This window comes from Hylobates moloch, unplaced genomic scaffold (genome assembly GCF_009828535.3).
Source record: "Hylobates moloch isolate HMO894 unplaced genomic scaffold, HMol_V3 SCAFFOLD_15, whole genome shotgun sequence".
In the NCBI taxonomy this organism is placed as follows: domain Eukaryota; kingdom Metazoa; phylum Chordata; class Mammalia; order Primates; family Hylobatidae; genus Hylobates; species Hylobates moloch.
The window spans coordinates 9,534,825-9,561,544 of NW_026652290.1; the positions used below are offsets into that span (position 1 = coordinate 9,534,825).

General features: G+C 45.9%; 1 protein-coding gene across 2 annotated transcripts in view; it reads left to right on the forward strand.

Moving 5' to 3' along the window:
- Positions 1 to 16,619, forward strand: part of HK2 (hexokinase 2) — a 58,904-nt gene extending 42,285 nt beyond the window's left edge. For both annotated transcript variants that reach the window (XM_032177065.2, XM_058428341.1), the window contains exons 7-18: positions 124 to 307; positions 2,991 to 3,146; positions 4,788 to 5,021; positions 6,367 to 6,671; positions 7,816 to 7,964; positions 8,225 to 8,344; positions 11,276 to 11,371; positions 12,068 to 12,167; positions 12,264 to 12,447; positions 13,676 to 13,831; positions 15,017 to 15,250; positions 16,268 to 16,619. In XM_032177065.2, coding sequence (XP_032032956.1) covers positions 124 to 307; positions 2,991 to 3,146; positions 4,788 to 5,021; positions 6,367 to 6,671; positions 7,816 to 7,964; positions 8,225 to 8,344; positions 11,276 to 11,371; positions 12,068 to 12,167; positions 12,264 to 12,447; positions 13,676 to 13,831; positions 15,017 to 15,250; positions 16,268 to 16,412 — 2,063 coding nt within the window. In that variant the 3' untranslated portion in view covers positions 16,413 to 16,619. The remainder of the gene's footprint in view (positions 1 to 123; positions 308 to 2,990; positions 3,147 to 4,787; positions 5,022 to 6,366; positions 6,672 to 7,815; positions 7,965 to 8,224; positions 8,345 to 11,275; positions 11,372 to 12,067; positions 12,168 to 12,263; positions 12,448 to 13,675; positions 13,832 to 15,016; positions 15,251 to 16,267) is intronic.
- Positions 16,620 to 26,720: the final 10,101 nt, after the last annotated feature.

Consider the following 26,720-nt stretch of genomic DNA (forward strand, 5'->3'; position numbering starts at 1 on the left):
AGAGTCTGCAGTGAGAAATCCCAGCCACCCTGGCCAGGCAGTCTCGGGACAGTAATATAAGAGGGAAGAGGGGTGGGAAGGGGCCGGAGCAGGCATGTGCATAACCGTCCCTTGTTTTGGCAGGCACGGGCAGCAACGCCTGCTACATGGAAGAGATGCGCCACATCGACATGGTGGAAGGCGATGAGGGGCGGATGTGTATCAATATGGAGTGGGGGGCCTTCGGGGACGATGGCTCGCTCAATGACATTCGCACTGAGTTTGACCAGGAGATTGACATGGGCTCACTGAACCCGGGGAAGCAACTGTGAGTAGGCCATTCCTGTGTGAATGGGCTTGGAGGGGGCCTGGAGCTAAGTCTGGGTCTGGTCGGGGCCAGGAGGTTGTTTCTTTACAGACTTAAATCCCCAAAGGTTGCCCAGGTGGCCACTGGTCATAGGAATGTCTGTGACTATAAATTGCTGAGAGGATCTAAAACAGAGAGCAAGCGGACACACCAGATTATAGCTAATAATGTGTTTCCTTCACAGGAGTCATGTTGGAAGCTTCTATTCTTAGTGTAAGTGGGTGGCCCTGCTCTTTCGTTCCGCCTTCTATTTGTAAATTGTCTGTGGGAACTGTGAGCCACCTAAGAAAAGTTGTATTGAGGTGGCCAAGATTGGGGTCTCTGAAAGCTCGTTTCATAGCTCCAACTCCATCACCACCCAGAGGACAGGCTGACAGCTGCCGCAGCTGCAGGCAGACCCATGACCTCTGGAGACATTGGCTGAGGAGTTTCCTTGGCCTCCTTCACTTGGACCTTGGCCTAACTATGTCCTGGGATGGATTGAAGGAGGGGCGTCTAGCATTTTGGATCCGGAATATTGTATTCTCCAGCCTGGCCTGCCTTTGTTTTTAGTTGCTTTTATCTCTTACAAAACCTTATTTCACCCTCACAAACATTTGCCAAATGTGTGTGTGAAAGATCTTGAAACAGGGATTGCTTCAAGGTCTGAAGCAGTTGCAAAATATTTTGAGCAATACAGATCATCTCTGGTCTTGTGACTTGTAGAAAAGCTTTTCGTGCAGATCTCTACTTGGAGAGGAAAATTGAACCCTATAAATCAAGTCAGTGGTGGGTAACCTTTTTCTTTCCAGGAGAGTCCTTGCTTTCTTTTTTTTTTTTTGAGACAGAGTCTCGCTCTGTTGCCCAGGCTGGTGTGCAATGGTGCGATCTCGGCTCACCGCAACCTCTGCCTCCCGGGTTCAAGCGATTCTCCTGCCTCAGCTTCCTGAGTAGCTGGGATTACAGGTGCCTGCCACCACGCCTGGCTAATTTTTGTATTTTTATTAGAGACAGGGTTTCACCATGCTGGCCAGACTGGTCTCAAACTCCCGACCTCAGGCGGTCCGCCCGCCTCGGCCTCCCAAAGTGCTGGGATTACAGGCGTGAGCCACCGCGCCCGGCCTGAGAGTCCTTGCTTTGCCAAAGCATGGTTTATTTATCTAAGTCACAAGCTTGTTTCACATGTTGAAATGGGTCCTTTACTTGAACTTTCTGAGGATCGTACTGGTTGTGTCTGCCATGGCTGATGAGAGGTTTATGAGCTGAAAAGTCACTTAGTGTCTGCCTCCATGAATGAGGCACACCCAAGTCATTCCGAGGAACTAAGGCCCTTTCAAGTGTCAAAAGACAAATTTGCCAGCCAGACCATGACAACACACCCCCGGCTTATCCTTAGACACCCACCAAATTGTCATCCATGGTAGCCCTGAAGTCACTATAGACAATTTTTGTCCCCTCTAATATATTTCCAAGTAAGTATCTTCCAAATGTTGACTGGAACAAAGTGTTTTTAAAAACTAGAATAAAAACTTAGCAACACGGAGTTCCTTACTGTTGAAGCCAGGCTCGCATCCACGCTGGTTTCCTTCTCCTGAAGCTCTGCCTGTGTGGGTGCACTAACATTTAAAATGCGCACTGTCATCTTCACAATTTTGCCAGCTCTCAGTTAGCCCTGATGCTGCTGTACTTGGCCCTGGGTCTTGAGCAGGCTGCTTCCTAGAGGCCTGGGTTTCCCTCTTGGAAAGGTAACCTTGGAATCCCTTCCACATCTCAGTCCTGGGCCTCCTCCTCACTGGGGCTCATCCTAGTTAGTGGCAGCAGGCCCAGGTGCCTCCTCTAAGACACAGGTTCTTTCTCAAACACCCAGAAATGGGCCTTTTGTCAAAAAGAATCATCAGCAGGGCTTGGTTTCCTCTCAGTTCTAGCCAGAAAGACCAATTACCAAAGAAAACAGTGCCCCCTAGTGTTGAAAAATTAAATCACCGGACTGCACTGCCGGTTTGGGGGCCGGCCGTCCCCTGCCTTTCTGAAACATCTTGTCACCTGCCTGCTCAGAAGCCTGTTTCACTCCCAGACCCCTGAGACCTGTCATTTAGAGCTCAGAGCCCAATGCGGATTCCTCTATCCCAACCTGCCTTTATAATGTTGCGCCATCATCCCCTGTCCCAGGTAGTTTTCACACCATTTTCTCTGGAGCCCATGAATGGCTTGCAGGGGCGGACAGTATGAGTTTATGAGTTTCTAGGCCTGTGCTACATATTTAATTAGATCACCTTTTTCTCTTGTAAGTAAATATTGGGCTATGTAAGATTTTAATTTTAAAAATGATTTCCTGGCTAGAGAAGAATTTTAAAGATTACCACCCTATGCATAACTTTACCTAAAATACAGGCTGTTCCAGAATGTTCCATACTCCCTGTGTGTTTCATTTGGCTGCTTAAGGTTCATTTATTCTTCTCCATAGGTCAAGGCCCACCAGCCTGCAGGGACAGCCCAAGCCAGCCCCTCTGAGCTGTCACCTCTCCACGTATCTTACTTCTGGGCCGTGCTGCACACATTAACCCTTAGTTGTGAAGTTGCATGTGTGCGCATCTTGCTTCAACAGGGAAGCTGTGAGTACATGGACAGTGGGGACTTTATGTTTTTGGTTTGTGTCTTCCGGCAGGTTTGAGAAGATGATCAGTGGGATGTACATGGGGGAGCTGGTGAGGCTTATCCTGGTGAAGATGGCCAAGGAGGAGCTGCTCTTTGGGGGGAAGCTCAGCCCAGAGCTTCTCAACACCGGTCGCTTTGAGACCAAAGACATCTCAGACATTGAAGGGTGAGCTTCTGGCCAGTCCCCCTATTCGCTGGATCACCACACGAGTAGACGGGTAGTTGGGGAATGAGGAGGGGGCTGTACCTTTTGACTCTTCAAGTATAGACTGCAAGAGGGTCTCACACGATGTGGACCATGGCGGGCCTGTGGCTTCACTTCACTTACCAGTCTCCACTCTTGTCGATTTCGAGTGTGATTGCTACCAGTGACTCATGGTACTGGGAACAGTGGTTGGCCTCCGTATGCAGGGACTTGGGCTGTTGCACTGGGTTTAAAGCTGGAGGATCCTAGAGGGCCTCTGAAAGACTTACCTGTATCTGTCTCCTTTTCCTTCTCCTGAAGCTCTGACATCTAACTCCCTATTGGCGATTCTCAAAAAGGACTCTATCATGACCCCTGCTTCATAATAGAAAGCTAGGTCTTTGGATTGGCCAGAGATATAGCTACCCAATTAATTCTAATAAGCAGAGCTGGGGCCTGCATTTTCACAGCTCAGCAGGGGCAAGAGTGAGGATGGATTGATTTTTTTTGTTGTTGTTGTTGTTAACAATATCCCAAGAGTCAGGCGGGCCTCGTTTGCTGTTCTTGAGATTTCCACTTGTAGATTGAAGAAGTCCTGGTGTTGCCGGGCACGGTGGCTCACGCGTGTAATCCCAGCACTTGGTAGGCCAAGGCGGGCGGATCACGAGGTCAGGAGATCGAGACCATGGTGAAACCCCGTCTCTACTAAAAATACAAAAAAAAATTAGCCGGGCGTGGTGGCGGGCGCCTGTAGTCCCAGCTACTCGGAGAGGCTGAGGCAGGAGAATGGCATGAACACGGGAGGCGGAGCTTGCAGTAAGCCGAGATTGTGCCACTGCACTCCAGCCTGGGCGACAGAGCAAGACTCCGTCTCAAAAAAAAAAAAAAAAAACAAGTCCTGGTGTTTCAGGGACCAGATGGTGGAGAGGAGGTGTCTTCGGAGCCAAATGGAGCAGTGGAACAGTGCAAATGACTTTGTTTTAAGGGGAAACTCTTGAAGGTTGGGGCCTACTTGTTGCTATACCCCAAGGTGATGCAAGATTTAGTTCCCTTGAGAAGGGTGCTAAGGTTATAGCACTAGCCCCTTACCAACCGTCTTTAGACACAAGCTAAAGCAGTGCCAAGTCCATGGTGAAATGCAATAGACTCCTACTGCTTTAGAGAGAGAAACCAGGTGGGCATCACCGCAGGGTTCACATGTTGAGAGTGGCTGACAGCAGAGACATTGTCTGTCTTCCCTAACACAAGCAGATGTAACACAAACTCTCACACACACAACTTGGTGGTAAAGCACCAAGAACAGGGCCTTGTTTTTACATAGCACATGCATAAGAAATACTTGTTTTTCTCAACTCCGTGTCTCCGTGTGTGTGTGTATGTGTGTGTGTGCATGCGTGTGTGTGGGGTGTCTAGGAGAGGAGCCTCAGGGTGGCTGTGCTATATTTTGCACCCCCTTCCTCCTCCTCCTGCCCCCGCACAGGTGGACTGAGCAATGAAGAGGGATTCTGTCCCCACTGGGCAGTGAATTTGCTGGAGCTAAAGGGCTTCCTGGCCACCCCCCGACACACACACTGGCCATAGTGGGTCAGACACGGGCCCACATGCTGTCTTTCTGTTTCCCAGGGAGAAGGATGGCATCCGGAAGGCCCGTGAGGTCCTGATGCGGTTGGGCCTGGACCCGACTCAGGAGGACTGCGTGGCCACTCACCGGATCTGCCAGATCGTGTCCACACGCTCCGCCAGCCTGTGCGCAGCCACCCTGGCCGCCGTGCTGCAGCGCATCAAGGAGAACAAAGGCGAAGAGCGGCTGCGCTCTACTGTTGGGGTCGACGGCTCCGTCTACAAGAAACACCCCCAGTGAGTCAGTGTGCATGGCCTGGAGACGCGGTGTTCCTGGAGTACCTGGGGCTGAGTGACTCCTCATGCCAGCTCCATTTTGCATTTCAGGGGTGGTGTGGAGGGACCATAGAGCTGAGGGTGTTGGTGGAATAAAAGTTCCCACCTGGGCAAGGGGGAATGGGAGGAAGTCATATCTGGCGTGGGTGGAGGTGATTTCTGAAGGCTACCAATGACTCGGGCTCTCCGCAGAGCTCCTCTGGCTGCTGGACACTGTCTTTGCCACCCTCTTGTATGCGTTATTATTCCTGTCTTTACTCTTAGAATTCTTGGTGATTCCTGCAGGTGCTATGTCCTCTGCCAGGGGCCACCCCAGCCCAGTGGGAGTTACCAGCTTCTCTGGCTGACCTTGGTATTAAATTGATCCTGCCCTGTCCACATTTTGATCCCTCAGGTCATAGGTACCAGAATGTTCACATTTCAGCTGAGACCTGGAAGATGTCTCTTTATTGTGCCTACTTATTTCCCCATCATTTTCACCTAATAAGAATGCCAGGTCAATGTGCCTTTGTTTTCTTAACTGTTCGGCGCAGGAGGCCTCAGCCCTGAGATTCCCTGTTCCTACCCAGTGATGCAAAAACTTGAGTGTGCACGTGAATCACATGGGGATCTTGTTGAGAGGCAGATTCTGATCGGAAGGTCTGGGGTGAGCCTGAGATCCCGCATCTCTAACAGCCCCCAGTAGGCTGAAGCCTACTCCTACACTTGGAGTAGGAAGGCCCTGGACACCATGGCTCCAAGTGGCCACTACCCAGAGAGTTCCTGGCTGAACACGTTCTCTTTAGCTGTGCAGACACCTTTGGGATCATTGGCAGAAACTGGCAAAAGAGAGGCTAGAGTCCAGAAGAGCATCTCTAGCTTTTAATTTTGGGTCTTTCCCAGACAGCAGCTAGTAAAGTGTGTGATGGAACAAGACAGGTAGGTGGCATCAGAACCACCTAATACCACAGGGCTGCTCCAGCAAAGAGAGGCTGATGGTACCATGTTGCGCAGAGGAGCAGTGGCCAGGGGGCCTTCTTCAGTGAGGAAGAGGAGGTCTTGTGTGACTGCATGTAGGGGACAGTGGCTTATTAGAAGATCTTTTCCTTTCAGTGGTAGGGGTGAACCAATCCTGGGTGGTCATAGTTGATATGGTTCTTGAAGTGGTTCCTAACTTGGGAGAGTGGAGAGAGGATGTTTAGGGCAGTACCCACTCCTGCAGGTGCCTTTTGGCATTTGGGTTAAGGCGGTGGGCAACTGTGTAACCATTTGCACCACTGACCCTAACCATGGACACCTGTCTCTTACCCGCCCTGGGGAACTGCAGTTTTGCCAAGCGTCTACATAAGACCGTGCGGCGGCTGGTGCCCGACTGCGATGTCCGCTTCCTCCGCTCCGAAGATGGCAGTGGCAAAGGTGCAGCCATGGTGACAGCAGTGGCTTACCGGCTGGCCGATCAACACCGTGCCCGCCAGAAGACACTAGAGCCTCTGCAGCTGAGCCATGACCAGCTGTTGGAGGTCAAGAGGAGGATGAAGATAGAAATGGAGCGAGGTCTGAGCAAGGAGACTCACTCCAGTGCCCCCGTCAAGATGCTGCCCACCTATGTGTGTGCCACCCCTGATGGCACAGGTACGTGGCAGGGTTGCCACCTGGCTCACATGGTGGGCCTTTGTCCTGGTGTTGATGCCCTGGGAGGGCTCCCTTAGCATTAGCATTGGGCATTTGAACCAGAACACGTTTCTTCAGCTGTATTACTAGGGAGTTCTAGTATTTGATAAACTCAATGTGCTCCTCTGCAAACAGTAATAATGGTCAACACATAATTGAATGCTTACTGTGTGTCAAGGCACTTTATGTGTATGAATTCATTTAATCTTTGTTAACTGTTAAAAAATATTAGCAGTTAATTTTATGTATTAACCTATGTTTGACAGAAAACTGAGGCGCAGAGAAGTTAAGACACCTGCCTAAATTCACACAACTAGAAAATGTCAGAGCTGGGGTTCAAACCCAGGAATTCAGGTTCTAGAATCTGCTCTTGGCAATCACCACATTGGTCTGAGTCAGGGTTGGCAAACTATGGCCCATGGGCTGAATCTGGCCCACCACCTGTTTTTGTACATAAGGTTTTATTATTACACAGCCATGCCCATGCGTCTGCACATTGCTTATGGTTGTTTTGCACTGTCTTGGCAAAGATGAGTGGTGGCAGCAAAGACTGCATGACCCACAGAGCCTAAAATGTTTGCTGTCTGGGCCTTTACAGAAAAAGATTTCTGACCCCTGCCGTAAGTCTTGTAACCTCAGAAATGGTGGTCTTATTCCAATTCAGAGAAGACAATCGATGAGCGGGCCTGCGTAGCACAGTTGTTACAGGTTCCAGAGACAGAGACTGGGATTTGGTCCCTGCCCTACCCTGTCCTGGTTGTATGGCCCTGGGCAAGTGATTTAACTATCAGCCAGATCCCAATCATCCTTAAGAGAGGAATGCAGTGTCTCCCTCGCAGGGCTGCCTAGGGGTTGAACGAGGACTGTGTGTGAGGCACGTGGCACACTGTAATTGTCCAACAAGGGAGGGTTTTCTCATTTTAAAAGATTTCCCTTCAGCTTCCTTCAGGGAGCTGGACTCTTCTGTTCCTTCTGTGTTCTAGAATGTAATATAAGATGGCATTTGATGGAACAGGAATGGTGTATTTGGATAGTTTTAAGTGTACTGTCTCCGCATTCCCCATGTTCTGCCCCAACTTAACACTTCCCTGGCCTTATTTTCCAGAGAAAGGGGACTTCTTGGCCTTGGACCTTGGAGGAACAAATTTCCGGGTCCTGCTGGTCCGTGTTCGGAATGGGAAGTGGGGTGGAGTGGAGATGCACAACAAGATCTACGCCATCCCGCAGGAGGTCATGCACGGTACCGGGGACGAGGTGAGCAGGGTGGCGCCTCCCGGAGGGAGCCCCTGGTGGATGTCACCTCTTGCCTTCGAGGATAGTGCTTTCTCTGCTCATCTGTGACCCTGGGGAGGGCTAGCTGGACCCAGGGCTCCAGCCTGGTCTTGACTCAGGTTTGTGCCTGAGCTTGCATTTCTTCTGGGTGGAAAGAAACATTGATGTCATGCGCAGGCCCTACTGGGGGCAGCCTGCCCTGCACAGGGCCCCTCCCTCAGTGTCCTAACTTCTCCCTGCAGCTCTTTGACCACATTGTCCAGTGCATCGCAGACTTCCTCGAGTACATGGGCATGAAGGGCGTGTCCCTGCCTCTGGGTTTTACCTTCTCCTTCCCTTGCCAGCAGAACAGCCTGAACGAGGTAACAACACCTTCCTGGAGGGCTCTCCTGTGGGCTTTATTGACTCTAAACCAGCCAGGCATGGAGCAGGGGAGAAAGTTGAGCTAAGATTAAGGAAAGAACGACGTGAGTGACCAGTAGTGGGGAAGGTCCCCTTGATGGAAATGAGTAAGTTGAGGCTGGTGGAGGTTAAGTAGGTTAAGCACTTACAGGTATGTTAGGTTTCTTATGTGCATTATCTCGTTTAACCCTCACAGCAACCATATAAGAAATGTGTTTGAATACCCATTCTACAGAAAGGAAAATAAGCCCCACAGAGGTGCTGGGTATCTTGCTCCAGGTCATAATAGCTTGGGACTGGCCAAGCCAAGATTTGGATTCTCGGTTCCTGATGCCTGAGCCCGTGCTGTCAGTTATGCTGTGGGGCTCCTGAGGCCCTTGTTATGGGCTCAGGGCAGTTTCATGCCATCTCCTGTTGTTTGGATGCCCTGGCTCTTCTCTGGTCTCATCTTGCTTGCTTCTCACTCCTCTTCAACTTACCTTGGGTGAATGAAGTAGGTGCGTGAGGCACTTCCGGATGTTCTGGACATGAGTGCCCCGAGAAGTGGAGGAGAACTGAGTAAGGCAGTGCTGGATCTGCTGATGACTGGTAGCCCTAAGCATTAGGTATCTGGAGACTGTTTTTAAGCAGTTGTGTCTCTGTCCCAGTCATGTAGGAGCGCATGTGCACGCTGCTGGTGTGTGGTATGTTGCAGATGCCACTGCTAGGTATAAAAGGCATGGCTCCTACCTTTAGATGCTTACAAACAAGCTGGGCTGATGAAGCAAGCTCAGAAAAGGAAGAGCTGCTGTTTGGAATGTGGCCCTAATGAGATGGATACTGAAGCCCCCAGGACAGGTAGTGAGACAGATGTTAATCCGAGTGCATACCTGGGGGATGTCAGGAGGACTTGGAACAAGTCAGAAGAATGAGTTGATGGGAGAGAAAGGTGAGCAGGCTGCCCAGTGTGGAGAGGGGCATGTAGATGGGAGCAAGTGACAGAAAGACCTGGGCCAGCACAGAAGAGCCTACCCCAGTGACAAGGAAAGACCAGCATTTCCCACAGGGTCCCTGCAACAGTGGCCCTCAACTTGCTTCACTGAGTTTTGTAAATGCCGCCTTCTCCTCCTTATCTGAGAGAATTCCCCATGTGCACTAGTATAATTAAGGTTTTTGGAAGTTCTGCAATAAAAACTCAGCTTAGTCTGATATTTCTCAACACCTATTAACATTCATCTAGTGTTAACCAGACCAGCATTGCTTTATGCCTCATGTGGACAAATACTTACGTACTATTTAATGGACCATTACTTATTATAACAAAGATATTAGAAACAAACTTGTTCAATAGTGAGATAATAGTTAAATAAATTATGACCCACTTATTAGCTAGTATCAGCCACTAGTTATTTGTAATAAATTTTAATCACATGAAAAAATACTGGTGGTATGACTAAAAAGTTTTAAAACTTTTTCTTTAGAAATCGTAATCTCTTTATAGAAAAATATAAAATACAACTAACGGGATGATAAAAACGTAACACTCCACTGTATATCCTTCTTCTAGACTTCCTACCAAAATATTTTCAAGTAGATACTATCTTTTCATGCCAACAGGTTATGTATTTATATATTTGCCAGGGAAACCAGAAGGTATGTTAACTGTTTCTGTCTGAATTGTGAGATTCCAGGCCATTGGATTAGGTTTTATTCTGTGTTCCAGGTTTCTGTGAGGAGCAAATAAAGCAGAAGTCATTTATTCCTGTGGGCTCTGGCAAGATCCTCCTGTGATGGGGAAATCCTGCCAGTGCAGAGGCCCCTGGGGTTAGAGGCCCCGGGGCTCAGTGGCCCCCAGCCGTGTTTCCCAGCTGTGGGGCCTCCACTTGCCTTATCCGTAAGGATCACCTGAAATAATGATCACCTGAAATTATGTTATTTGAACATCCCGTAAACACAAACTTGCATCAGCGATGGGAAGCTAACTTGTAGAGAGCTGGGTAGAGATCAGCACACACTCGTCAGCCAGCTCTCTGAGGGTATGTGCTTTGTTTTTCTGAATCTCCTGGGGTCTGAACACAGTGTGACACCTCCAGGTTGATGTGAGTGAAATGCCAAGCTGATGGGCATGAATCCCTGAGCAAGGCCTGGAGAAATCATGCAAGTGGGTGGGTTATGAGCACACAGCTCATTTATGGAAGCCGAGCTCTTGGGTAAGGAGTCTGAAGCCCTGAGGCTTGTTTCCTGGTGGGCTGTGGCAGCAGAGAGGGCATCAGGGAATAAAACCCAAAGCATTTCTCCCAGGTTCAAAGCCATCATGCATCTGCTCCCAGAGAACCACATTGAAGGCAAGGGGCCACTGAGGGTGCTGAGGAGGAGCCCGGAGTTGTTTTCCTCACTGAAAGACGTGGGGTGGTGGTGAAGCCTAGCTGTCACCCAGCTGTGGGCAAAGCACTTGTTTGCCAGATGCTGGAGTTTGAAAATTAGGAGACATACACTGACCCTTCCCATGTAAACGGTAGGGACAGAGCAAACTGCTTTGCCCAGTGAGCGAACCAAGCACATAGGAAGAAGTTGCACAGCAGGGGCAGCTGCATGGTGCTTATGAGCCCATTCACTGGGGTTGGAGGGCCTAGAAGTGCATCCTGCTTCTCTCTTCCAAGCTGTAGGCCTTGAGCAAGTCACTCCAGAGCCTCAGTTTCTTATAAAGTGGCCATAAACATGATAGATGTTCCACAAGGGTGCTGTGAGGATTAAATGGTGTAATGCATGATCTATGCTTAGCCCAGTACTTGCTACACAGTAGGTGCTCTATAAATCCAAGTAAGTACCTTAGGAACAGTTTAATTTGTGGGATCCGTCTGACCCGGGAGCCCTTCCCTGATGTCCTCTCCATGCTCGTGTGTGATTTTTAGAGCATCCTCCTCAAGTGGACAAAAGGCTTCAAGGCATCTGGCTGCGAGGGCGAGGATGTGGTGACCCTGCTGAAGGAAGCGATCCACCGGCGAGAGGTAGGAGACACATGGCACGAGGCCCGATGTATCAGCTCCTTGTTGATTGACCTGGTCTGTGTGTTCAGAAAGTGAGGGCAACAGTAAGTGTGGCTGCATGGGTTGGGAGGAAGATTAAGTCATTCAGCAATTGTTGAGTGTGCACTGTGTGTCAGCACTGGCGATTTAGGAGTGACCACAGCAAAGCTTTGTTCTATAAACAAATAAGCCCATGACCTAGTGGCAGGTGCTGTTAAGATCTGTAAAACACACACACACACACACACACACACACACACACACACACACACACAAAGGAATAAAAGAACGGCTACTCCATAAGCAGAGCAGCCATGAGGGCTGCTGGTTGCCCATTTTTATGGTTATTTCTTGATTATATGCTAAACAAAGGGTGTATTATACATGCCTTCCCTTTTTAGGCCATATAGAGTTAAAAAAAAAAAAAAGAAAGAAAAGGAGTGAAGTGGGGTGAGGAGAGCAGATGGAGCAAGTGTGCTGGAAAGGGGCACTGTTAAATAGCACAACTTGGGAGGGTCTCGCCAAAGAGGTGACATTTAAGCACAGACCTGAATGGAATCAGGGTCAGCCATGGTGTATGAGATATATTTTATATACCTATAAATCTCCCATGCAAATGTCTGAAAGGAGAATATTGGGGTTCACCTGTGAACTGGGCATCTGCTTCTGCCCTCTCAGGAGTTTGACCTGGATGTGGTTGCTGTGGTGAACGACACAGTTGGAACTATGATGACCTGTGGCTTTGAAGACCCTCACTGTGAAGTTGGCCTCATCGTTGGTAAGGACCCAGGCTGTCCTTTCCACATGGGGATGCATAGCCTCGGGTGTGGGGGGGATGGTGCTGAGTGAGGCCCTGGTATCCTGTGATTGGCAGGCACGGGCAGCAATGCCTGCTACATGGAGGAGATGCGCAATGTGGAACTGGTGGAAGGAGAAGAGGGGCGGATGTGTGTGAACATGGAATGGGGGGCCTTCGGGGACAATGGATGCCTAGATGACTTCCGCACAGAATTTGATGTGGCTGTGGATGAGCTTTCACTCAACCCTGGCAAGCAGAGGTAGGCACCCAGCTGGGGCCCTGTTAAGTGTCTCCAGGACTGGCTGGCAACAAGTGATCAGAGCTTCCACAATGGCATCTCCCAGGATGCTCGTTCTTGTGAGGTGTTAATAAAGGAGGTTTCCTTGGAAAGGGTTTCTTGTCAAATGCACCTGGAAAGTTCTGAGTTAGTAAATGTAAGAAGCATCTCCCACCCGAAAGCCTAGGAGAACAGGTGGGAGAATACTAGAACCTAGGTCTGGCACTCTAAGGAGAAACAAGTAGAAAGTTGAAGCACCTGCTGCTGCCAGGCTGAAGAGCATCTCTTGGGTGATGCAGACAGGAGCAAATCCTCTCCCTCCTCCATCTTCCAGTGCCGAGCACCACCTACTGTCAGAATTGAGCAAGGGGCCAGCCCTAGTGTCACAAGGCGCTGTGCATGGTAGGGGAGCGGGGTCTGAGCTGAGAGACAATAGCTTAAGATCTAACACACTTCTCATTAAGATGTTGTCTGAAGTGTTTCCTAACTAGATTAATCAAACACCCTAGTTCTGCAGAATACACTTTGCAAAACATGTGTTTAGAGTAGAAGTTACAGACTAAAATGCCTCTAGGGGCCAGGCAGGCAACATTAATGAAGGAAGCAGGCTGGGCCAAGACAAGATGGGGTGGTGATGGGGTATTGGTTGAAACTAGGGACCTCGATTTTTTTTCAAGGCAGGATTCAGGACCAAAAGACCCTCAAGCCACTGTATAATCATGTTTAGTTCCAGTGGCCAGGACGGGGGCCCTACAGCTGGCAGTAGTTACTTAAGTAATGATGATTAGGTCCAAGAGAATGTATGCTGAATGCCTAGTGAGGTTAAAGATTAAGACTCAGCATTCTCCCCTGCTCCGAGAAGTCCAGTGGGGTTATGGTGTGTTCCTTCTTGAGTTGCTTCTTGAAGTTTCCAAATAAGCCTTGGAAAGGAAATGAGTTCCTTTCCCTGTGGGTTCCTTTCCAAGGCTTATTTTCCCCAGGAGCCCCACAGGCCTCGGCACTGTGGTCAGTGTTGCTGAAGGTTGTGAATTAGCATGCAAAGACACCAGGGATCCAGCCCAAGTGAATCAAGTAGCAATTCCTTTCCCATCAGGGGAGTCTGCCTGTCTGCCACTTCCGATGCACTGGGGGTGACTAAGCTGGCCTGTCCTGTCTCAACACATCCCTCCACCTTCCTACTTAACCTCCATGAATGTTACTCGCATTGCAGGTTCGAGAAAATGATCAGTGGAATGTACCTGGGTGAGATTGTCCGTAACATTCTCATCGATTTCACCAAGCGTGGGCTGCTCTTCCGAGGCCGCATCTCAGAGCGGCTCAAGACAAGGGGCATCTTTGAAACCAAGTTCTTATCTCAGATTGAGAGGTGAGAGCTTAGGGCTCAGGGTAGCCGGGGGCCATGTCCTTTTTTCTCACTGGCAGACAAACTGAAGGATTTCCACAGCTCAGGGCATGACTCATACAAAAATCAGTTTAGTGGCAAACACATTCATGTCTATAGTGTTTACTAAAAGCACATTATGGACGGTTGTCATTTTAAGGGCAAATATAGAACATTCTCATGAAAGTTTGTGCTAAGCCTGGCCTGAGGTCATGCAAAGTGATATTGTTGGGTTTTAGACCATGTATCAGAGGTAGAAAGATACCTGCTCGTAGCATGTAAATTGAAACGCACAGAGGAAGATAACCTATTAAATCATCCGCACTTGGCTTGAAAGCCCTTCCTAACTGCTGGCTGCAGTAATCAGGCAGCCAGGATTGAGTAAAGGTTGGAACCTCAGGCAGCGCAGACACATGCCACACAGTGGCTCATTAGAGCAAAGCCTCCCTCCTACAGCCAAATGGTGGAAAATCTGCTCCAAATGAGAACAATGAATTTCAGAGCCCTTTAAAAATTAGTGCTGTGCCATTACTCTCAGGGCAGAGAAGAACAGGAACTAGACAACTGATGTGAGTAGACCCCCGGGCATCTGCACCAGTGAATAGAAAGATATGTTCTAGCTAATAGGTCTGTTATGTTCAGGGAGGTGATTCCAGGCTTCTAAAATAGTGTTCTTTAGGAGGGTTTATTTTCTTTCTATAACTTTATTTACACTTCCTTCGTAAATAGCATATAAATACAGTTCAGACCACCCAGAGCAGCAGAGCAGAAATAAAGCACGAGTCTAGTGCTGCTTGGTTAGTTCCTGCCCTGCAAACCCATGAACAGCAGCGAGAGAATGGACATGAAAGAGCTTTGTAACTGACCACTGTGATAAACAGTGAATTTGCTTTGTTTTGAGTATCTACTTTGTAGTAATAATGGTCTACCTGGAGTAAGGAGAGTGGAATGAGGAACTGTTTGTATTCCTGTCACCCTCAGGAAGAATCAGTGTAGTCCAGTAGGATGAGCAGTGGTCTGAATTTAGGAATGGGAACCACCTCGAGGGGCCATCTCCTGGAGAGCTAGATCCCCACAGAGCCTCCCCTATAAGGACTCAGGCCCTGGTGTGGTAGGCTACCAGCCTTCTTGGTGCATGACTGAACACTTGCTGTCTCCCTCCCACCCCAGTGACTGCCTGGCCCTGCTGCAAGTCCGAGCCATCCTGCAACACTTAGGGCTTGAGAGCACCTGTGATGACAGCATCATTGTTAAGGAGGTGTGCACCGTGGTGGCCCGGCGGGCAGCCCAGCTCTGTGGCGCAGGCATGGCCGCTGTGGTGGACAAGATACGAGAAAACCGTGGGCTGGATGCTCTCAAAGTGACAGTGGGTGTGGATGGGACCCTCTACAAGCTACATCCTCAGTGAGTGCCTGACCCCAACCCTCCCTGCCTACCTTCTTTCTCTTTGTTCTTTCCCTTTTCTTTCTCTCTTTCCTTTGTTACTTTATAGTGAATTATCAGCCATCCCAAATAGTGTATATAATACATGTATTATAGTTTAAAGATTCATAATCAGAAGTAGGCTTGTGTTTCACCCCCCACTGTGGGAAGCCCCCTCTGAGCCCCTCCACAATTGTGTCCTCACTCTCCCTTGCCAGGGGTAAGTGTTGTGCTGACTCAGTCCCTTGCTTTTCTTTTCCGCCCTCATATATCTAGGTATGCATCCATGTTGTTTAGTTTTACTTATTTTTGAACCTGCGACAAATAGAATCACATGGTATCTCTTCTGTGGCTGGCTTTTCTCACACAGTGTTTGGGACATGGCATCCTCAGCTTTGTAGATGGGGAGGGTGTCCTGACCCTGCTGTACTGGGGCAGATCACAACTCTCTCTTTCTCTGGTCCATATAGGAAGGATCTGTGATCACTGCGATATCCTAGCAGTGACTCTAAGTCTGCTTCTTTTGCCTCCAATGACATTTTGAAGCAGATGTGGCTCTGATATGAGGCTATGTGCCTGGAAAATAGAAAATCACATTCATGAGTCCTGGTGCCCCCTCCAGAGTTTGTGAACAGGTTGTGCTCCTCTGTTAGGCACACTTGTGGCTTCCATGGTTGTTGAACTTCTCTTTTACTGACTATTAGTTTTAAGAACACAATTTGCCAGGATCTCAGACATTTGTCCCAGAATTGAATCCTAGCTCTCCTAATGGCTGATGTGATGTGGAAATTGGGCATAGTACTAGTATCTCCAAGCCACGGTTTTCTGGTGCTTAATAATATATAGTAAATGTTTAATACATTATAGCTGTCATCCTTCTCCTCTTCTTAATTATTTCTGTGTTTCCAGCATCACTTCTTAGCTTTCATTTCTAAGTGGAAATACAAACCAATCATGACTAAGATGGTTTTTCCTGTGTCTTCCTCCCACCTTTTCCAGCTTTGCCAAAGTCATGCATGAGACAGTGAAGGACCTGGCTCCGAAATGTGATGTGTCTTTCCTGCAGTCAGAGGATGGCAGCGGGAAGGGGGCGGCGCTCATCACTGCTGTGGCCTGCCGCATCCGTGAGGCTGGACAGCGATAGAACCCCTGAAATTGGAAGGGACTTCCTCTTTCTCTCCCTCTTCCCTGTTTTAAATTATAAGATGTCATCCCTTTGTGTCAGAGACAGACCCCTTGGCTTTTCCTTGGCAGAGAGGACCCCACTGGACTGGGTTTTGTCTCTGCATCTCATCTTAGAACTTGGTGGCTGAGCTTGGCCCTATTAAATAAATACAGTTCCAAATAAGGATTTGTTCACATGCATCACAACCATTCCCATTGCTTCTCTTAAGACATGAAAATTGTCACCCTTAGTAATCCCCCTTGCCAAATTCCATGTCCCTGTATAATTCTACAGGATGGGGACACTAATGAAGATATGGTTGCTTCACCTTGGATCCTGAACATGACATTTCTAGGTGGGGTGCATCCCCCAGCACTGATGTTGTTATTGATTCTCCTGTCAGAGATCTGGGAGGTCTCCACTGAGGATTCTAGCCTGATTGTCCTACAGGCAGACGTGGGGAGGGTGGAGGGGCGACAGTGGAGGGAAATCCATGGATATCCATGCAGCAGCCCCTCTTTAACCTCATCTACAAGCATTTGCCCTGTGGATTCCAGCATTTGCTATTCCTGGAATCAAGGAATCCTGAGTCTGGGCAATGAAACCAAAGCCAGGAATTGACGCATCCTGCAGTCGGGTCAGCCGTCGCATCTCAGCGGGGTGCACATGTTATCCACGAGCAATGGACCTTTGGGGAAGGGGGAGTTTTTAGTTTGTTTTACAGATTTTTCCTGCAAAAGTGGAAACACTGTATTTTCATTTTAATTTATATTTGAAATTTTATTTAGTCCTTGAAGTAGTTCCGCTTCTTCATCTTGACATGTAATGGTCAGTTGTACGTAATGTATTTATATGTTAATTTGTTATGTATATAGATAGGCAAGTCTTGTCAGAATTGGCCTCAGTGTAGTTAAAGGGCAGAAGGGGAAGATACTGACTAGTCATAGAAATACCTCATTCCCCTGTGGGAAGAGAAGGGAAGCCTCTTCAGGGTGAGTGAATGGCAAAGCGGTTGCTTCTGGCTCCTCCTTCCCCTGTGGTCTTGGAAGAGTGTGGAAGGCAGGGACAGAGATGGAGGCAGAGACAGCAATTGGCTCCTCCATCCAGAGATTTTCTTGGCAATATTCCATGGGATGTTAAGCAAAGGAAGCCAACGGAATCATTTCAAATGGACTCATGGCTTAGAAATCTTTATTCTTAGGGCAGTCAGTAGTATTCTAAAGCTTTCTGACAAGATCAAGGAAGTCACCAAAATTTCTTTTTTTAAATTGTATCTAATCCTCAACAACAAACCAAAACAGAACAATTAAACAACCAAATAAAACCTCAGGGACAACATTTTTGGTGTATTTGAGCCCTACCAGCAAGTTTCACCTTGGGTTTGTATTTTAAATGTTTTGCAAGAATTGTTGTCCATGTGCTTCCCTAGGCTGAGCTGGCATTGGTCTGCTGACCTGTTTTTGTGTTTTTCTTTTTTTTATACACAACATTTGTTTCAAACTATTGGGAGGGATGAGAGTGGCTTAAAAACTTCCATCCCTACTTTTCAAGAGTGCAGTTGATTCTGAATCTGAAAGCCCGCCTCTGCCCTAAAATACACACAAGCACAGACATTAAACCTGGATACTATATAATAAAGAGGGATGTAACTATTGAATTGGATACAAGGATCAGAATGGAAAGAAACTCATGATGAAATTGCACCCGGTTTTTGTATATTTATCAAATTTGTGCTGAGAATAGTGTCTGATTATACGACTTTTAAGCAAAGTTGGGTGTAATTAGGTGAAAACGGCCCAGCTCCTCCTGGGAGCACAGAGGGGCGAGGGGCTGGTCCTTCTCGTTTGCTGTAGTCTCACTTTGCTGTCTGGTGTAGCTCCTCTGCTGCTCCCATCTGCACTAATTGACCCAAAATGTGGGTGTTTCCTGCTACACAAAAGCCAAAAGCTTTCATGTAGATTTTAGTTCACTAAAGTGTGCCCACAAAATAGAGATTAATGTTAACTTAAATTTTAAGCTTGATGATTAGGTACTATCTATGAAGTTACACTTTTTTTTTTAAAGGTAGAGATGTGTGTGTGTGTAGGTATTAAAGATGTGTTGTTGGTTTCCAAAAAGGAACACTGGAAAATAAATTTTGAATGTTTGTGTTCTCAGAATCAGGTTGACAGTCCCTTGCTGACATGGCTTTGCTTTGTGTAAATACAGTGGATCTCAATCTTCAGGGTGTGATGAATAGCGAATCATCTCAAATCCTTGAGCACTCAGTCTAATGAAGATGTTGTCATTATGTACAATACATAACTAGTTTAACTATGTGATGTTAACTATTATTAATAAATTTTAACATTTTCCAAAATAATCAAATGTGTGATTCATGAGTGTTTTTAAGAGTGTAGTCATCTTCCGGTCATATCAATACTTCCTGGCCAGCCCGATGAGTAATTTATGGGTGTCTTGATTTTGAGTGTGTGTGTTTGAGAGGCATGTGGCTTTTCCAGAAACTCAGTCCCAGTGGAACTAGAAGGCAGCTTTTCCTGGACTGCCTTTGACCCCTTAGATTTCAAGCCACTGAAGAGCTATGGCTAGTCCTGCGGTCTACTGTTTAAATAGCTTGGCTGAAATTAGCACCGCCCTGAGGGCCTCTGGCTGGTCTTGGTTGGCAAATGTGATTCATATTCAGGATATATAGCTCTTATGTGAACATCCAAAAAGCACTTGCCTCTGTCCTCTCCCTACCAAGCTTTCCCTTCTCCCCAGTAAGCAGAGCACAGGTCTGGGGAGTAAATTTATCAAAAGTCCCTAGTGATACCCATTAACATTCACATGGCCCTGTTTGACAATAGCCGAGAAGAAGATGACCACGGCTAAGAGGATAATGGAGACAGCCAATGGGTGAGGGAGAGATTAAAATTAGACCCTATTTTTTCTGATATCAAATTGGTGAGATTATGGGAGCATTCTTATACACCGTTGGTGGAAGTATGATTGGTATAGCCCTTCTGTGGGGAAAACAGGCAATACGCCTCACAGCAGGTTTTGTGTAATTTTCTAGAAATTTGTGCTAAGGAAATACAGTTGAAGACTAAGATTTAACTTTAAGGATATTGACTATCATATGGCTTATAATAGCTAAAGAAAGAAACTGTCTCTATATAATAGATCCACTCACCCTTTATGAGGGTACAGTCAGGAAAACAATCCATTCCAGTCATTGTAAACATTTTAATACTGTGACTTGGTTACATAGGTGATGGCAATGCTGAGAAGCCAAGCAGTATAGAGAAGCAACCCAAGGATTAGCAACATCAAGAAAAGCAGCTTCAATCCCACTGGCTGGATCCGAGTCCCAAAGCTGGGGTAAGGGGGCAAGGACTGGGACTGTGGAATGGGGTGGGAGATGAAGAAATTCTCTGCCTTCTCTCCCTCCCACCCACTCATTTTCTGCAGTGTTTCCATTGGCTGAACCTAGCAGGGAGTGTGTTGGCACAGGGAGCCTGGGAAATGGAGCCTCCTGTGATATGGGGCAGTTAGGAAAGTAACCGGCATGCGACTTATAAAGCCACTATGGTTTTATAGAATATTATTGAGCAGGGTTATAGGAGAATATTTAGTAATATAGAAAACGTTGCCAGTATGCTGCTTCATGCCATAGAATATTTCAGAACAGTGTATTATGATCCTGTTTTTGTTAAAAAAATACTTGTTAAAAATTACGATATATGACATAAGAGTTGTAATGGGTTTCCCTGAGTGCCTCCTCTGCCTTGCTGAACTGTGGTAGAGGCCTCAGCCCCCTTCCTCAGCAGCTCTCCCTCAAATGACTCACCCCTCTGGGAGTCTGCGTGCTGCAGTTCAGCTTGGTGGTGTTCACCAGCCTTAGCCAGGCTGCTGCTCAGTGCAGTTTTGGTGCCACCTACCCTCCCTAGGCCACTGCTGCCCCCACTTCACAGCCTCAGGGAAGAGCTTCACTCCCATATCCCACTGGGGGCTCAAAGTGGACATAGACACATTCTCCACAGACCATAATACTGGACAAAACATTCAGAAGGTACTTTTTGAGATGGTTTGGCTCTCTCTTCCTGCCCATATCTCATGTCAAATTGTAATTCCCAGTGTTGGAGGAGGGGTCTGGTTGAGGGGTGATAGAATCATGGGGACGGACTTCCCCCTTGCTGTTCTCATGATACAGTTCTTAGGAGATCTGGTTGTTTGAAACTGTATAGCACCTCCCCCTTCTCTCTCTTCCTCTTGTTGGCCATGTGAAGATGTGCTTGCTTCCCCTTACCTTCTGCCACGATTGTAAGTTTCCTGAGGCCTCCCCAGCCATGCTTCCTGTGCATCTTGCAGAACTGTTAGTCAATTAAACCTCTTTTCTTATAAATTACCCAATCTCAGGTAGTTCTTTGTAGCAATGGAAGGATGGATGAACACACTTTTTTTAGTGTATAATTTAACACAGGTATTTGCACTAGAATGCCCTCCAAGCCCTGGATTCCCCATGCTCATGGCTTCCCTTGGGCTGCCTCTCTGCTCAACTCCCACCTGCTCTGTGGGATTCCTCACCACAGGAGAAAGCCATGTCTTTTATTGGGACTCAGAAAACAATATTGCAAAATAATGGTGCTTTGACATGCTGAATAAAGAGGCAACCTCAAGGTCTTTATATCCCCTGCCCCACCCTCAACTCTGTTTCTCCCAAAGCAAAGGATAAGGCTTTTCTCTGATATTCCCTGATCTGTGTAAAGACTGAACCCCCTCCTCACAAGGAGAACACAACTGCCTTCTGTCCTTTCCCTGAAATCTCTTAAGGACCGGACCGACCTAGAAGAACACAATTGTCCTCTATCCTCTCTCTGAAATTTTATTATCTATTGCAGAAGGGAGGACTGAGGAATTCAACCACAGCTGGATGGATTTTTTCACAAGATAATGTTTGTGGATTCCAGCATATCATTCAAATTCCAAAGAGAATCATTTACGTTAATTTCTGTCTACCTGGCACATTCGTTCTCTCTAATAAACATTTACCGCCCCTTGAAAAAGCCATCACATTTCCCCTATCTCTCCTTCCCCTATGAAGAAGGGTATATAAGCATCTGGACTTCACTGCATTATTGGGTAGTCATTCTGTGATTCTTCCATGTTATGTATGTTAAAATAAATTTGTACGCAAAATCAAATTGCAATAGGAGAACAATCCTATTAATCTGCCTTTTGTCAGTTCATCTTCAGAAAACCTTCAGAGGGTGGAGGGGGAAGCTTTCTCTCTTTGCTTCTGCAGATTTGAGGCTGTGAGCAGGATAAACCAAATCTACTCTGCTCTTCTGGAAACCACAGTCAAGGGAATCTAGGACCTGACAAACTGGCAAAAAGGGTAAGAATTTCTCACCAGTCAGATTCCCAGGTCTGTGGAATCCAATAGAGCAGATGGTAAAAATCGCTGTCTCTGTTTCCTTTCCAAATTCAGGTTAGTGGGGAGAAAAGCATTTGTACACGTTTAGTGACCATGGTATATTTTTATCATGGGGGCTACATTTTTTGCACCCATTTAAAGAATGCCCCATGTTATTGTAAATCTAGAAAGTTACCTTTGGGACTTTCCATAAAGAAGGCTTATTGGTTTGAGTCACTTATGGGATAAATAAATCAGCCGTATTTAAACAACTGTTTTGCCAGTTTGTCAAGTCCTAGGTTCCCATGACTGTCTTCTTAGCACCCATGAAAAGACACAAAAGAAATATAGCCTTAGAGACTTATTTGACAAGAATAAAAGAAAAACAGATATTAGGTTTAAAACAAAGTTAAAATCCTTCAAATGCTCAAACTGTCTGCTTTGGATTTTATAAGCAAGGCACTCTAGCCTGTGGTCTAGTGGTTAGAATTCAGTGTTTTCAGTGCTCCAGTCCAGATTCAATTCCTGGTCAGGGAACCAGTTCCTTGGAAATAAAAGTCCTTTGACTCAGGAGGGGGGAAAAAAGGCATTTATGAGAGTTTAAATTATTTGTCTTGAATTTACATTTGTATGACTCTTGACTTTTGGAGGTATCCAGTCATTTGTAATCGTTTCTTCCCTCATGAACAGCATTAGATTTCCTGCTTCTATTTTCCATCCATTGGGTCACATGTGTTGTTGGGTCTTTGATGCAGATGACCAGCGGAGAGGTTGGGACCCTAGAGAATATGTCCAGATGGAGGTGTGAGTTGCACCCCATTTGCTGGTGAAACTTTCCTTTTTTAAAGTTGTTGTTGGGAGTAGTCTGGATCTTGGAAATGTTGCAGCTTTTCGCTCCCCTTTTGGAGACCTTGGTTAAAGCCATAAAGGGCTTCATGGTTTTAGTCTCATATGTGTTAATTTGTTTCAGTTTTGAGTCATTTGAAGTTATGCCTTTGGTTTAAAACTTTGGTTTGTCTTTAGAGTGTGATGGCAACTCCCCACCTCCCCCTCCCCGCTGCCACCACCCCATTTATTTTACTTTCTGGGCGGGACAGCCAAAGCCATGAGCAAGCATGGTGCCTCTCCCAGGCAGAAGGGGGAGATACTGCTCCTACAGCCACTATTGCCATAACTACCACCATTCCTCAGCTCCGGGGAAGGTCGGTTGCTCACAGGGCAGAAAGTTTGCTGCTTGTATATTTAAAAGGATTTTTGTTAAGACCTATATAGTCAGAAGTCAGCTTAATTAAAAGCTGATATTCAGGTATTTTTGTAAAAGTTATCTTTTAGGTCCTATTTCTCCTATGGGAACTTCTTAGTCAACTAGGCCTCTTTTTCTGGGACCCCTGATAACTAGAACTTCATTGGCCTTCTGGGAAACTTAAAAACTCCCCAAACTGGCTCTTCTAAGTTCTTACACTGTTCTTACACTTACTTAAGTCCAAATGCTATTCAAGTTCATGTCACTTCAATAAATCTTTGGTAGATACAGTTAGTTCAAAAATTGTTGGGAAAATAAACCTGTCTAACCAGGCAAAAACGTCAGAATTAATGTTGACAATTTTGAAATGTCATTTCAACATTCATTCTGACATTTTTGCCTGGGTCTACTGGTTAGACAGGTTTATGCTGTCTCTGTAGATGTATTAAGGTCATAAAACGCTTCTGTGATATTTTTGATACTTGCTTGTTTTGTTGGTAAGCTAAAGCTGTAAGGGCTGGCTTCTGGACTCCCCCAAAACCTTACACACATCTTGCTGCAAGCTTACATCTTTGGTTTTGAGTGGCTGAATTCTGGGGTCTGGATAGGTGGCCATGGTGAGTACTTGAGATATGTGCATGCACAGCACAGGGCAGAGCCAAGCCCAATATGACCACATCTTCCTTGGCTCAGTTCTACCTCCTGGCCATGCTGGGAGACATTGGATTCTCCAGGCATTGTCTTCACAGCTCCATTCTCTGTCTTGGGCTCTGCACTTGCTATGTAAATCCAGGACACAGGCCCTACCCTTCATAACTGCTCTGGGTACTACATTGGTATTTGGGACCAAGGATGACTGGGGCTGAGGGGCACATTGAGGAGAGTACCTGTGTCCAGTATCTTAAAGATCTTGGTTAAGATGAGATTGGCTAATACAGGATTTGCTTTTTCAAAAGAAAAAATAACATATAAAATTTAACTTTTACATGAGCAATTCAAATATAATTGTTTTTTTTTCATTTTCAAATATAATTGTTAAGAATGAGCAAATTAGGTAAGTGTAAATGGGATAAATGCTTTTATAAGCTGGCCATCATTTCAGAAATCCTTTTAGTAACTTAAAATCTTAAAGTCAAGTCATGTTCGATTAAGTAGTAGATAATCATAAAATATCTCACTCATTTCTCAGTAAGTTAAAATACAGAAATATTAATTATTAAACATAAATTTATGTTTATACATTTTGACATATTATTGTACATGGTACAGAAAAGCTAAACAGATCTGGATCTGTTAATAAACAACAGAAAAAAAATTGAGGGTACATATATTTCTCAAGCCCCTGGCCTCAAGCACTCCTCCTGCCTCAGCCTCCCAAAATGATGGGATAACAGGTGTCAGCCACCATGTCTGGCCAGGAACATATATTTCTAAAAAATACAAAATGTTTTTCATCCACAAATACTGATATAAAACAATTCAAGGCCAGGCGCAGTGGCTCACGCCTGTAATCCCAGCACTTTGGGAGGCCGAGGAGGGCAGATCACAAGGTCAGGAGATCTAGACCATCCTGGCTAACATGGTGAAACCCCATCTCTACTAAAAATACAAAAAATTAGCTGGGCGTGGTGGCAGGCACCTGTAGTCCCAGCTACTTGGGAGGCTGAGGCAGGAGAATGGTGTGAACCTGGGAGGCAGAGCTTGCAGTGAGCTGAGACTGCGCCACTGCACTCCAGCCTGGGTGACAGAGCGAGACTCCATCTCAAAAAAAAAAAATAAAATAAAAAATAAAAAAACATTCAAAATAACTTACTTCCTAAGTTTTCAATAGAAATTATGGCTACCAAGAGTTAAAATTATAATTAATATGTGTAATTAAAACTACTATCTATAAGAAACAATTCTGTATACAGAGTATATGAGGAAAGTAAGATGTTATAAGGTATGAAGATAGGTTTTTTGTTGTGGAAAGAAATGTTTTTGTCTAGGGGGAAATTATTTAAAGTTCATTTTAGAATAAATTAATAAAGGAAGAAATGATATAGATAAAACTAAATGAATATAAAAAGTGGGGGGAAAGAAAGAGAATAAAAAAGTTGTAAGAGATTATAAAAGGTTTATGAAAATGTTATTTTGTGTGGTCAAAACTGAGATTGAGCGGATTTATTAGGTTTCATTAAAATTAGCTTTAGTATTGATGAAACAAAAGTAAAACTTGTTTTTCCCTTTTAAATAAGATTTTCTTGCATCAATAAGAGATAATAAAAGACTGTTCACCTTTTGCACAAAGTACAAAAGAAATTTTAAAAGGGAAGAGAGAGACAGATTCTGTATGCCTCATGCTGTCTTTCTTAGTTCTTTTGATTACTTGAAAAACTAAGTATCTATTAAAGAGTAAAGATTTTTGCTTATTGAAATTTTTTTTTTTTTTTGAGACAGAGTCTTGCTCTGTCACCCAGGCTGGAGTACAATGGTGCGATCTCGGCTCACTGTAACCTCTGCCTCCTGGGTTCAAGCAATTCTCCTGCCTCAGCCTATTGAGTAGCTGGGATTACAGGCGCCTGCCACTATACCCATCTAATTTTCGTATTTTTAGTAGAGACGGGGTTTCACCATATTGGTCAGGCTGGTCTTGAACTCCTGACCTCAGGTGATCCACCCGCCTTGGCCTCCCAAAGTGCTGGTATTATAGGCGTGAGCCACCGCGCCTGGCCCTATTTCTTGATATATACTAAACAAGGGGTGGATTATTCATGAGTTTTCTAGAAAAGGGGTAGGCAATTCCTGGAACTGAGGTTCCTCCTCCTTTTAGACATATACGGTAACTTACTCATGTTGCCATGGCATTTTTAAATTGTCATGGCACTGGTGGGAGTGTCTGTTAGCATGTTAATGCATTATAATTAGCGTATAATAAGCAATGAGGACGACCAGAGGTCACTTTCATCGCCATCTTGGTTTTGGTGGGTTCTGGCCAGCTTCTTTACCACTCGCTGTTTTATCAGCAAGGTCTTTGTGACCTGTATCTTGTGCTGACCTCCTATCTCATCCTGTCACTAAGAATGTCTCACCTCCTAGGAATGTAGCCCAGTAGGTCTCAGCCTTATTTTACCCAGCCTATATTCAAGATGAAGTTGCTCTGGTTCAAATGCCTCTTGACATTTATATTTGGATAAACTTTGTGCATGCAAACTACAAACAAAAAAAAAATCTGTCAGATTGCCACTAATCTTCTTAACTGACTGCCTTCTAGACTCTAAAGAAACCAGCTTATAGACTACTGCAGACATTTGTTTTTCTTTTTTCCATAGAAATGCCTCTTATTAAGGATCTTTTTGCCAAATCATACATGGAGGCCTACCTTTGAGATCCCATCTGCAATGCCAACCATTTATTGAACTGGTCTGTTACCAAGAGTGTGAGGCTGGTTGAATGGGACCCGTTGCCATTCAGCTACTAACTTGATTTTTCTCTCCACAGCTACTCACAAAATTTTAAATATATAAACCTTCTAGGAAAGTTTCAGACAGGGAATGTTGGGTCTCAGAAAACAATACCCCAGTATAAGGTGCATGGACATGCCAAATAAAGAAGCAGCTTCAGGAGCTCTCTATACTCCCATCCCGCCCCAAGCCTCTGTCTGTCCAAA